This window comes from Leptopilina boulardi, unplaced genomic scaffold (genome assembly GCF_019393585.1).
Source record: "Leptopilina boulardi isolate dan_hultmark-lab unplaced genomic scaffold, ZJU_Lbou_2.1 LbouV2_194, whole genome shotgun sequence".
Classification (NCBI taxonomy): domain Eukaryota; kingdom Metazoa; phylum Arthropoda; class Insecta; order Hymenoptera; family Figitidae; genus Leptopilina; species Leptopilina boulardi.
This window is the reverse complement of record NW_026137745.1, coordinates 1092586-1106623: the sequence shown is the minus strand read 5'-3', so window position 1 is coordinate 1106623 and position 14038 is coordinate 1092586. Positions and strand designations below refer to the sequence as shown.

At 25.9% G+C, this 14038-nt stretch overlaps 1 protein-coding gene across 9 annotated transcripts in view; it reads left to right on the top strand.

Annotated features, from left to right (window-relative positions):
• LOC127278033 (uncharacterized) overlaps positions 1-14038 on the top strand; it is a 471303-nt gene that overhangs the window by 431371 nt on the left and 25894 nt on the right. For all 9 annotated transcript variants that reach the window (XM_051299533.1, XM_051299534.1, XM_051299535.1 and 6 more), the window contains one exon: positions 2911-3096. In XM_051299533.1, the coding sequence (XP_051155490.1) occupies positions 2911-3096 (186 nt within the window). The remainder of the gene's footprint in view (positions 1-2910; positions 3097-14038) is intronic.

The following is a 14038-nucleotide window of genomic DNA, read 5'->3' as shown; positions in this document are numbered from 1 at the left end:
ATCTCCGTAAATTTCAAAAAAAAAATTTTTTTGTTTTTATAAATTTTTTTAATAATTTTTCAAAGGAAAAATAGAGTTTCATTTTCAAAATAGTGTGGAAATTTCATTTTTATACCGTGATATCGATTAGAATTGAATAAAAATAAAAAAAAATTCTCATTGAGCCGTTGGCGTAGCGGTAAAGTACTCGACTTCTCCTCTCGACGCCCAGGGTTCAATTCTTCCCGGAGGTGATTTTTTTTTTTTATTATTATTATTACATTTTTAACCTTATTTGAAAGTTTCTTACTTTTGGTATTCAAAAAACAGTATGAAAATAATTTTAATAGTAAAATTAATAATTTTCTCTTACTGAATTTTTTGATTAAATAAACTTTAAAAAACTGTTTTCAAAATTAAATTACTATTTTTAATAATACACAATTAATTAATACAAGGCATAAATTTATGTATTTCAAACGCTGTAAAAATGCCTGAGGGAAGAGTTTCTGGTTTATTTTCTTCTTTAGTTTTTTGTAATTAATAGCATTACCTACCGGCAATAGCAGTAAAATTGAGAGAGAGAGAGAGAGAAAAAAAGTAAAGAAACAGTAAATTGGGCTCATTAATTGATCCTCTTTTCTTTATACGTATTGATGGTACTTTAGAATCATAAACTTCAATTAAATAGAAGAGAATAATAATAAAAGAAGAGAGTGGGAGTTTTATTGGCAAACATAATAGTTCCTTGATTCATTTCGTTTATTTTTTATTTCCTCCAAAATCAATTGTAACACAATTAAAACAATTTGCAAAAAAAAAAAAATAAAATAATCTCTTCCCCCAGGGCAGAAGAAGTCTACGCTAGTAGTTAATATATAATTATTTTTAAGTATAAAATATAAACTTACAATGTCAAATTATTTTTAATTATTCTGTACTGTATGATTTAAAAACAGTTCTGCATAAATTTGTAATTAAATTTAAAAAAACGAGCAGTAAAAAAAAAATTGGAATAATTATCTAAATAATTAAACTATTAATTAATTTGATTATAAATTAATTAATAATTTAAATGATTAATTTGATTATTACTTTATTCGTATAATAAATAATATAACGAAAAAAAAAAATTTTTTAAATTTGAAAATGAATTTTAAAACTATTTATTTAGAAAGTAATAATTAGAAATTTTTGCAGCGCTAATTAAGCATGATGTGTTAAACGTATTAGCAATAGTAGGTGTGTTTTGATTTGTTGGAGCACGTTGGACTGAGGCTTGTTTTGACAGGGCGTACCCGAAACACAAGTGAACACGAGCTCTTTGTGTCAGACTAATGAACCTTTACCTGAACCTTTTGAAATTCACGAAGGACAGATATCACCGTTTAAATTATGTATAGAGTTTACAAATTCATTTCTGTCAAAAGAAGATGATACCACATAACTTTATTTTGTTCCCATTTCAACTCAATTAACCTCTTTAAAGTATCGAAATCGGATATTTTTTTTTTCTAAACAAATGACATCTAAGAGAATCCTTTTCACTTGTGAATTTTGACTATATATATATATTCACACATAAATATACCTATTTGTTAATATATATATAGTCGAAAATTTGCTGAAAACTGTTTTACCTTTGCTTGCCATTAAATTAAATTGCGAAATACACAGCTTGCACTTGAAAGAGAATGATATGAAGAGGATGAATGCCTTGAGTGAAGTTCAAATTGCTGGAATAAATGAATGAGCGAATGAAATTGGTGGTGCAAAGTATCTCAATAGTTGATGCAAGACAGAAAATTTCCATTTCATTTACCAACTAATTGGAATAAGTTTATTCTATTTTTAAACCTAAAACACTTTTCATGTCGCTATTTTAGATAAAATTAGGTTAATGAGAAAGAATACGTTTCAGAGAATGTAGATTCTAAAAAAAAGATGTTGACTCGTCCTTTGATTTTTTTCACATTAACAACGCGATTTAATGATAAAATTCAGTAGAAATGGAAAAAATTTACTATTGAGTCGTTGGCCTAGCGGTAAAATACTCTGCGTCAAAATCCGGCGCTTCGGGTTCAATTCTTCCCAGAGGTTTTTTTTTTTAAATTATAATATGTGTCAGAGAAACTAGATTCTTAAAAACTGTTGATTCATCTTCTGATTTTTCCTACTAACAACGTAATTTAATGATAAACTTCACTAAAAATGAAAAAAAAATTTAACTGAACCGTTGGCCTAGCGGTAAAGTACTCTGGGTCAAAATCCGGCGCTCCGGGTTCAATTCTTCCCAAAGGTGATTTTTTTTTAATTTTTAATTTAATTAATTTTCTGTCAGAGAAAGTAGATTCTAAAAAACTGTTGACTCGTCCTTCGATTTTTCCACATTAACAGCGCGGTTTAATGATAAAATTCACTAGAAATGAAAAAAATTTAGTATTTAACCGCTGGCCTAGCAATAAAGTACTCTGGGTCAAAATCCGGCGCTCTGGGTTCAATTCTTCCCAAAGGTGATTTTTTTTTTTTTTTATTAACTTATAATACACGTCAGAAAAAATAGATTCTAAAAAAATAAAAAATGTTTATTCGTCCTCTAATTTTCCTCATTAAAATGCGTTTTAATGAAATAAAAAATAAACAGGAAAAAATGTCCTATTGAACCGTTGGCCTAGCGGTAAAGTCCTCTGCATCAACTATCCGGCGCTCTGGGTTCAATTCTTCCCAGAGATGAATTTTTTTTTTTTTTTTTGAAGATGTTTGCACTTTACCTTAATTTAAAACGAATGATGAATGGTGAAAAAATTTGAGAAATATTTGTACGATTGACAATGTCTGAATGTAAATTTAGATTTTAGATTAATATAATTAATAAATAAATTCTAACGTCATTAACCTGGATGGGTGTCCGGGTGTATTTTTTTTCCACAGGCAACAAATCCGTACCTGACTGGAATGCCGCAGGTGGGCAACACATACAGTCCATATTTTGCGCCAAGTCCAATAATGCCAGCAATAATGGGACCCGCGGATCCCACGGGTGTGGGAAGTCCATTGGGAGTGGTGCCGCAGACGGTGGCAATGCCGCAGAAGATGCCGCGAACAGATCGCCTCGAGGTATGTCTACCATCAAACTACATTCGTCAAGCTGGGGCCCAACATGGCGCCGCCGCCGGGGCCCAATGCCCAATGACTGGGCCCACAAGAACGCGAGCGACCGTATATCAGGTTACAGCCGGCGGTCCCCAAAATCGAGTGTCACCCGTCTCCACGATGCAATCTGTCAATAATAATCAGTCCCCATCACCCACCATTACAACCAGCCCCACCACAACAACCTCATCCGTTTGCACTCCATTACACAATCCCCACCATTCACTTCATAATCCCCTCCACAATCTTGTCTACGTTCACGCGTACTATGAGGGGCCCTATGTCCCAATTTACGTTCGCACGTAACCTTCTACTTTCGAGTTTTTGCAATTTCAATTGAATCCTCATTTTTTCATGCTAATAAAGTCGAGAAGTAAATCAAGAATTGAAAAATCCTCTCAGTTTTGATTTTTTTAGTCGGGTCTTTTTTTTTTAATTTCCTTTTTGTTTTATTTTGTGGTTTACGGCCTTTGGAAGGTGGGGTTTTTGGGCCTTATCTCTAGTGGTGGGGGTAACTAAATACCTCGCGCATCTTTTAATTAATTTTTTTTCTATAGCTTAATGGTGTCATTTTTTTTTTAATTTTCTTTTTGTAATTATTACAATTGAAATGTGATTTTTACAACAATAAAATTAATTTAGATTTATTTTTCATGTAAATAGAGGGATAATAACGATAATGAAGTAGTGATAAATACAATAAGTAATAATGATAATGGATATAAATAATAATCGTGTAGGGTAAAAATGAAATTTAATTTCAAAAAGTAGAAACCGAGAAAGTGTTGTTTTAGCGTGCCGTTCTTGGAAATCAGCGCGCGCACCTTGTGAGCAGTGGGGGAAAGCGTGCTGTGATTGGTCACCCCCACTACTTGCATGCTGCGCGCGCATGGTTCTCTCTAAATTGACGCCACGCTAAAAGAAAATTAAGCTCGGCTCAAAGTAAATTAATTATTTGTTTAAAAAAAATAACAAATCTTTGAATTTGACGTCAAATGCAATCTTTTCAATTATATTGCAGCTGTGATTATGAAAAAAAATTAAAAATTACGTATAATTTTAAATCATTATTTTAGTTATTATTTGTAAAATTGTATTATTATTAAAAATAGTAAAACAGCAATTTAAAATAATTTGGCGGCAAATTCAAATATCAATTAATTTCTCATTTAAAAAATAGCAAATATTAATATAACAAAATCAAATCGATTAAAATTTTTTGACAATAAAAAAATGACACCATTTTTTAAAAATTAATTTATTAAATTAGTTTTTAATCTTTTTATTAAAGGAATTATTAACTGTTTTATTAAGTTAATTATGAATTAATTTATTAAATGTATTAATTCATAGAATGAATTTTTAATTCATTAAATGAGTTTTTAATTAATTCATTAAGTCAATTTATTAATTAATTTATGAAATTAGTCTTCAATTAATTTACTAATTTATTTTCAAAAATTAAATTTTAATTAAGTTATAGTTATTATTATTATTATTAATTTAGTTAAAAAATGGTATAAAATTGTGTCAATAGAGAAAAACATAAATACTTGAATTATTTTTAAACTTATTGTATAGATATATTTACAACAATAATAAAAAAAAATAATTTTTTTTTAATAATAAGATGGCCTATATTTTACACACTGTGACCTATTTAATAAGTATCTAGTCAAGGTCACATTAACGTTAATATTTTACACAAAAAAAAAATAAATACTAATTTACTAACTAATTTATATATTATTGAATAATTTTACTATTTAATTAACTGGTCAATTTTTGTAATAGGTGATAAATTATTTACCGACCAATTTATTATTATTTAATATACTTATTTTTTCTTAATTTATTCTTGATTTTAAATAACATTTTCATTGAAAAAAAAATAATATTCTGAATTTAAAAATATATTTTAGCTTCTTTTTGAAAAAAAAAAATCGCAGACATCTTAAAAATTAACTTTTAATTTTGGAATAAAAATTCCTATTAAATTAAGAATATTTTTACATGTACTCAAAAAAAAAAAATTATTTTAGATACTTTTCCATTGCTTTGAAATTTTTTTTTCAATTTTGAAGATAATATACGATTTTTTTTTTGCTTTGAAAAAAATAGAAGCTAAGAAATATTCTTAAATTTAGAATATAATTTTTAAAAAAACTATTTGTTTGAAATTATTTTTTATTTTACTCATTCCTTGTGTTAAATGACTGTGAGCTGAAAAAGCTTTATTATATAGGTGATATTTATATATAAATATAATTGAAGCACAAATACTTCAACGACACAATGTAATCAATTCAATAACTAGACAATTAATTTAGTAACGAATATTCAGGACAATGAATTCATTAATTAAAAATTAATCAAATTTATTGTGTATTTACATTTTCGAATTAATGACGAAAAAAGGGACTTTTGTCACAAGAATGAAGGACTTTTTTTCTAGATATAGACAATTTTTAAGGAAAAAAAAAGAAAGAAATGAAACAAAAAGAAAGGCATTGTTTATAAAGTAAAAAAAAAACATACAGATGAGTCGCTATATATAATACAAGTCTTAAGATTATTAAGGGAATCGATACTGAAAGAAGCCTTTAAATGTCGTTTTCCCAGTAAGTTTAGTGAACCTAATAATAATATATAACTATATATAGAATTAAAAAAAAAAAAAAGAAAATTGAAATACAAAATAGAAAAAAAAAACCTGAAAAAAATACGTACCTATTTATGGTAAAATAAAAATAATTACACTAAATCTTCTTGATCAGTGTTTATCAATTCAAAATAAGAAAAATTATAAAAAAAAAAAAAAATTAAATAACTAGTGAAAAATAATAAAATTCAAATGTAGAAGATTATTCAAATTTTTTTTTTTATTTTAATATAAAACGGAAAAGTCATTTTTGTTTTTATTTTCAATTTTTTTTTTATATCAACAACAAAAAAAAATCACAATGCAAGGAATTAGTCTAGATAATATTAGTTTTGAGAATTTAGATATTTTTATGGAAAGGAAAAAAAAATTTTTCGTTGTAATGTAGCCTGAGAGAAATATTCAAAATTCTTATTTTTATACATTTCATACGGGTATAAATAAAAAACATCATTATCAACTTTATAATCATATCTTCAAGCACATTATACACTATTTATTATTTATTTAAAAAAAAAAAATACAATTTTTCTTAAAATAATTGTATACAATATTTTTTAACACAAAAAATAATATTGTATTTAATAATATTTCATTAATGTAATATAATTACATTTAATAATATTTTATTTTATATTATATATTAATAGATAATAACACAGTTTTGTAATATAATTACATTTAAAAAATAATTTTTAATATATATGACAATTAATTTATAGTTTTAATATATATAATATACGTTTATATATGAAAATTTGAATTAAATTTAATGTCTATAATTACGTTGATATTAATAAAATTACGTTATATTGAATTTGTGTTAATAAAATTACGTTTATAGTAATATTAAATTAATAACTAGTAAAAGTACATTTAAATATATTTAATAAAACGATTGTTTATTGAAAATAAATAGAATTGTCTAGTAGTAAAGAGTAATTGAATAAAAATAGAATTTTTAGAAAAATCATTTTTCGTGTTTTTTTCTTTTGTTTTATACTTATTATTATTATTAATTTTTTCTTTATCTATATTTATTTGGAATTATTGTCGAGTGGTTAATAGACGATAGTCCTTCCGCTTATGTCTTTCAAAGGTTTAAAAAAAAAAAAAAAAAAATCTCTCCTATTTCATATTTCTGTAAAATAAGAATAAACTTAATGAGAATTTAGGAATTTGTATATGTACACACCAATAAACGTTGTATTTCTATATACTGATATAGAATTAAAGTAAAATTAATTTCAAAAAAAACTGAATTTTATTTTTTATTTATTGCTATTTATAAATTTTTTTTTAATATCGAAATTTGTTTACTGAATAGACTTGAAGAAAAAAAAGGGGCACATTTTTTTACCGTCGAAAAAAGCACACTAAAAAAACATTTTTCTAGTAAATAAAATATTAAAATTAAGAATTGACTAAATTTAGAATTGTTAACTTTTTCTCTAATATTATATTTCAAATAAAAAAAATTGTTTTCTTGATTAGAATATAAAGTAGCGTCGTTTTTCTTTTTAGATTCTCTTCCTTCGATATACTGTTGGTTGAGAAATCTGCGCGCGCAGTATACAAGGAGTGGGGAGAGATGACGCGCAAGGGTCAATGACACGCGCTATCCCTACTTTTTAAATATTGCGCGCGCAGCTTGCTTAGAGTGGGTATAACGCACGCTATAAATTTTCGTTTACAATTCAAAACTAAATTTTTTTTTACTTTAATTTGAAGCAATTTTTTTCTATATTTACTTGTATAATTTTTTTTTTCAATCACTAAACGAATAATTTTTATAATTTGTTAAACAGAAAATTTTATTATTTATTTTACAAAATTGTTTTTTATATAACAAAAAATCGTTTATTATTTTTATAAAAAAAAAATTTTTATATTATATTTATTTAACGAAAAAAAACAACAAAATTTATTCATTAACGATACGATGATAAATTTTATCAATATAATAATAATAATTTATCGATCTAACTCGAAAGTGAGATTAACGAAACAAAGTCGCATTAACGTAGACAGATTGAAAATCCCGAATATTATATGGAAATGAAAGGAATAAAAATCCCAAGCGATCGAAAGAAAAAAAAAATAATCTTTCCCTTTTCCTTTCCTTATTCGCATTGTTTCTGCCAGACAAGCAAAACCTCAACTCCTCCCGCCATGAATAAAAAAAAAAAAAAAAAAAAATTAGGAAAGACAATTCGGAACTTACCATTGAAAGATTAAAAAAAAACAAAAGAGAGTAAAAAAAAGAAGCCTAGGGAAAAAAAGAGAATAAAAAAAAAATACAAACACAAAAAAAACGGTTCTATATGTGCAAGTGTAACTAATGGATTGAATGAAAAAAAAAGTAGGTAATTCGAGTGTACGTGGATCGTAACGAATTAAAAAGAATTATATTACTACGTTACTACTACATTTTGACTATTGTATCTTGACTCGTCAGTCGGTTAGGCCTGCACTTATTAAAAAAAAAAAAGAAAAAGAAAGAAAGAAAGATAAGAAAAAAAAACACCTTACCGATGGAACGCTGATACATTATTGTTATTTATTATAATTCGTACTTGTACCAATTCTTTCTTTATTGTTCATGGTTGCACAAATTTCATTCGATGGAAACTGTAACTTCTATAGTAGAGTTATTATTCATACATGATTATATATAAATATATATATAAAAATTAAAAAAAAAAAAGTACATACATCAGTGTGTGCGAGCATACACAAAAATGGAAACAAGTGCAAAACTTTTACAATTTTCATCGAATTGACAATTTTCTTCTTGGTTTTTTTTTTATTATTATTTTTTTTTATTCTTATTTTAATCAAAGGCAAACAAAATTTTATTCTAGAAAATAAATTTTGTAAAATTAAAAATAAAAACGAAATTTTTTGGTTAATAATACATTATTTATTATTAAATTTCAATTTATTGTAATTATGTAGTATTTAAAATTTTTTGTAATTGTTAAAATAGTAACAATAATTATCATAATCATTATTTTTATTATTATTATTATTATTATTATTGTTATTATTATTATTATTATTATTATTATTACTATTTTTGTAATTATTTTGTTAATATTATTATTTCTCTAATATTTTTTTATTATTATTATTATTATTATTTTATTGTTTTTGAATCATTATTTAAAAAAAAAAAAATTAATTTTGAGAAAATTTATAATTTTTAAAGAAGAAAAATTTTTTTTTCCCCCAAAGAGGAAATTTGTATTTTTTTGATGAAAGAAAAGTGATGTATTTTTTTCCATATATTGCGTGTGTTTGCGCAAACACATTTTTACACACTCACATATGTACGTATGCAGGTTATTTATATGTACACGATGCGCGTACGGAAGTTCGTTATTGCATACGAACATGCTGACATATGTATAGATAGTAGGTAGGTTAACAAATTGATTGTTTATACTTTGTATGACCAGTAGACCGGTAGCAAAGATCGAAAAAAAATTTTCCACATTCAAAAAGAAAAAAAAAAAGTAAAGAAATGGATTTTTTGAAACTTTTTTTACACTGTAAGAATTTTTACTCATTAATTTACAAAAAAATTTACTTCCTCACTTTATATTATAATTTTTTTTTTTAATTTATAAATTAATTATGTTTTTTTTTTTTTTTTATTAAGACAAATTAAACTCAATGTGTTTTTATAATAATAATTTGAAAAATTGTTAAGTCTCAAAAAAAAGTAAAACTGGTAAAAGTAAATTTTTATAAATAAAATTAAATAACCAAATTTTTCAAAAATTGAAAATTTAATTTAATAATTTGTAAATGAATTGATTTTCTTTTTTTTTCTCAATGCTCTTATTTAAGAGATTAAAATTATTAATTTAATTTACACTAAAATTTAAAAATTCTATTATGAATAAATTCCTAATAAAAAAATATTAAATCTTAACAAAAACTTTTTTTTAATAAAAATTTTATTGTAAAAATTCTCACAGTAAAATCGTTTACAAATTTTCCAATGATTTTCAAGATCTAAAATTTCGAAATTTGCCTCCGGACACATTCTAACGTCTACTTTCCCCTCCTCCTTTTCTCTCTCTCTCCCATCCACTTTGACTATTTCCAAATTTTCTTCTCATACCAAAAAAAAAAAAAAAGAAAAAAAAAAAAGAAATCGATATCCAAAATTTCTTATTTCTCCCATTCTCTTCATCCTATATAGAATAAACGCACGTTTCGTCGTATTCGTTTCGAGTCTGGACAAAAAGAAAAAGAAAAATTCAATCAAATTTAATTTTCAAAAGAGCAAAGAAAAAATGAATATAGAAGTAATTTGTTTAGTCTAGTCGATGCTACCGATAATACAATGGAAGTAATTGAAAAGAAAAAACTATAACAAAGAATAATTAATAATTAATAATAATAATAATAATAATAATTAAAGAAAGAAAAAAAAGAAAAAAAAAACACCGACAACGACGACGACGATGATGACGATTTATTATAATGATAATAATAATAATAATATTGATAATGAATAATAATTAATAAAATAATTGGTGATCATGTAAAACGTGCGATGATTTGTCATTGAAAACAAGTCACGCAACACCTTCTTGATGATGGATTTAAATAAAAACAAATATAATTCAGACTGAAATCGCATCATAGACTCTTTTTATTGATTGATCAATTCTTATATATATATATACCAAAAATCAGTAAGCTCTTGGCCTTTTTTTTTTATTTTTGCTTTAGTCGAATGAAATGCTAATCAATTCCAATTTTTTTACTATTATTTACCCTTTCCTGTAAAAAAAAACGGTAGCTTCGGGAATATTTTTTTTTTTTTTTTTTTAATTTTCCAAAATCGAAAAGCCACGGAGTCAAGAAAAAAAAATTTTTACTGAAGTCGAAAATTCCATTTGCACATATAAATAAACTAAAAACGAAATATAATTGTTCGTTGGCAAATTAATAAACATTAGTTACATATATAAATATTAAATGTAGATTATCGTTAAAAGAAAACAAAAAAAAAAAAAAAAAGTGGAATCGTCTAGGGCGTATGTACTTCTTTTTTTTTGTGAGTGTGTAGGTTACCTGTTGCTATATACGATCCTCTCTCTCTCGCTCTCTCTATATATATATAAATATCGAATAGAAATGTGCCTCCGTCATTTTACGCGTTCCTTATATATTACGAACAATAGTTCATTCCATGGCCACTACAAGTCGCATTCTCCTTGTCACAAAGCTCAAACAAGAAACTGCATTTCAGAGTAGAGAGTCTGTGCGCTTATCGCCGTTGAAAATTTCCGCTATAAATAGAATATTGCTGTGTCTGTAGTATTTTCTTTTTTTTTTATATACAAGAAAAATTTATGCCATGGCGGATGCACATTCCTTAAATGTTACACAAACCCCCATATCCTTCTTTCAAATTCCTTTTCCTTCTTATTTTTCTGCAGAAAAATTTCTAAAGCATCATTTTCCTTTTCAACCAAATCTCATTATCAAAAATGTTCCTAATAATTTAATACAAAAAAAAATAATAATCCTCCATTTTTCCCCCTAAAATATCACCAAGTAAGGATATGTAACACTATAGTTCTTTTTTAAATAGCTTTAGTTTCAAAACAAATAAAGAAAATGCTACGCGAAAAAAGTGGAAAGTAACGCACCAATGAGAGAGGAATTACAAATTACCGTGGTGCGCAGAAGAACGTTGCGCATCATTCTCAGCGAGGAGTGGGGATTAGCGCAACAATAAGAACTCGTTGCGCCCCACTCCTCGCTCAAAGTATGCGCATCGTTCTCTTGTACTTGATTCTCATTGGTCGACTACTCCCCACGGAACATGCGCAGTATTCACTTGCTTTCCTGACATTAAAAAAAAATGCAGTGTTACATAACCTTCAAAACCAAAAATCCGTCAACTCTCGAATCACTTTATCGATGGTCTTTCAAGTATATAACTGCCTGCTGCCTGTCTATATGCCATTTAATTAATTTTTGTGAATTTTTTGTCTAGCTATGATTAATAAATTAATCCACCATTGATCGGCTGGAATTTCGATTTTTTGACAAAAAAAAAGTCATAATAATTTTTCGAGCCGATTTATGGAAAATTCTAACAGTAGAAACAACTCGATTGAAAATGACAAAAAAAAAATAGTAGTTGTTATGACAAGTAGAATCGTTTATTAATTTCTTAACAAATGCGCGCGCATTGTTCATATATTTTTTTTTTCATCGTTTTTTATTTGCTTTTCTTTTATAAAAATATTGTAGCATTTACATTTTTTTTTCATCAAAAAAAAAAAAAAGAAAAATTCCTCTCCATTCGAAAATTTATTATGCGCTATTTTTTTTATTCCTTTTCTATCTTTGGTAATTTGATATAATAATCTGCTTTTCTCCTTGTAAGTGATCGGGTAAAAAAATCAATTGCAATTTTTCTTCGTTAATCTTTTTATTATCGCAAACAAGGAGAAACGGAATTTCTATTAATTTTCAGCTAAGCAGCTTAAATCGATTGTCGAGAGTCAAGTATATTGATATAAAAAAGAAAAGAGACTCTTAAAGAATTAAAAAAAAAAAAAATTTAAACAAAAAAATTAATAAATAAATCTGCTTTTCTTTTTAAAAAAAATATACTTGCTTCTCGTGGCAAAAAAAAAAATTGCGGCTGTTCATTTCTTTATTTTTTATGATTTTTAGTCAATGCCTTTTATTCACTAATTTATTAATTTTTTGATCATTGACCCTGTGTTTATTTTTACAGCTATAGGAGAAGGGGCTTTTACGCAATATAAAAAAAAGCATGTCAATTTTTATATATTTATATTTATCTGTATGTACATTGTATATTAATATTAATTCAAAAAAAAAAATTTTTTTTCCTTTTTTTCAAATATGCTCATAAAATTTTTTGTCATATATATATAATATTTATTATTATTACTTATTATATTCACGTAGAAAAAAAAACTGGTTAAACTAATTCGGCTAAACGTTCGAGAATATTATTTTTTTTTTATGAAAACTTATTTGAATATAAATAATTAGTTTTTGTTCTCTAGAATTCTCGATCGAATATTCGAACCAATTTTCCAGCTTTGCGCAAAAAAAAAAAAAAGAAAAAAAAAACCATTTCACAAACTCACACACAACACACACGATTCACATGTTTTTCATTTTCTCTTTGATATTCTTTTTCCTTCTTTCAGCGCGCCTATATATATGCTCTCGGTATATGATTTCAAATTGATTTTCTCGTCGTGCGTCGCTTCTTGAGAAATATTTTTCCCCTGCTTTCTTTTGCGAAAGTCACGAAAAAGGATGCAGAAAACTTTTCTCCAAGAAGAACGTGCGTCGCACAATCGATGTGTGTATTTTTTTTTTTTATTCTTTCTTTTTTATCATTTCTCGCAACGTATATTTTTATAGTTGTCAATCACAAAAAAAAAATAATAAAAAAAAGTAGAGAGGGATTCAGTTCTGAAAATACATATTTTACATATACACAGAGTCGCAAACATACTTACATATACATAAAACACATACATACATGTAATGTACTTGTGAATATGCATGTAGATATATTTTTATACATGTAGAAAATATTTGAATATGAACAATTTTGTATATTTGTGTACATATATATATATATTTAATGTGAAATCTCATCAAGTGACAGTATCGATGAAATTTTCAATTGGAATTTTATTAATATTGAAGAAAATTTAATGAAAAAAAAGGATTAAAAATATATGGACACAAATTTATACAAAAAAATGCAGTGAAATGAGCTTAATATTAATTTATGTAACGTGCTAATTTTTTATCGTATAGGCACAATGCGAAAAATATATTTACGAGACTTTATAATTGAATATATTTTTTATTTTTAAATTGTTCTACGTTTAAAGGACTGCGAGGAGTGGGAGAAACCCCCCCTTTGTTCGAAATCAGCGCACGCAGCGTTGCATAGAGAGTGAGAGGTACCCCCACTACTCAAAAGCAGCGCGCGCAGCGTTACGCGAAGAGTGGGAGTAACCCCCACTGCTTGGGTCTAAAAGACCAACGCATTATTTTCAATCCTTTTCTTTCGAAAATGTGCCTATTAATACGAAGCCACAAATCAGAAAAAGAATTTTCTTTTTTATAATCAATAATTTTTTGTCTTGTGTGCCTATATGATAATATTGTACGTATATATGTTTAAAAAAAAAACTATATGTACATGTA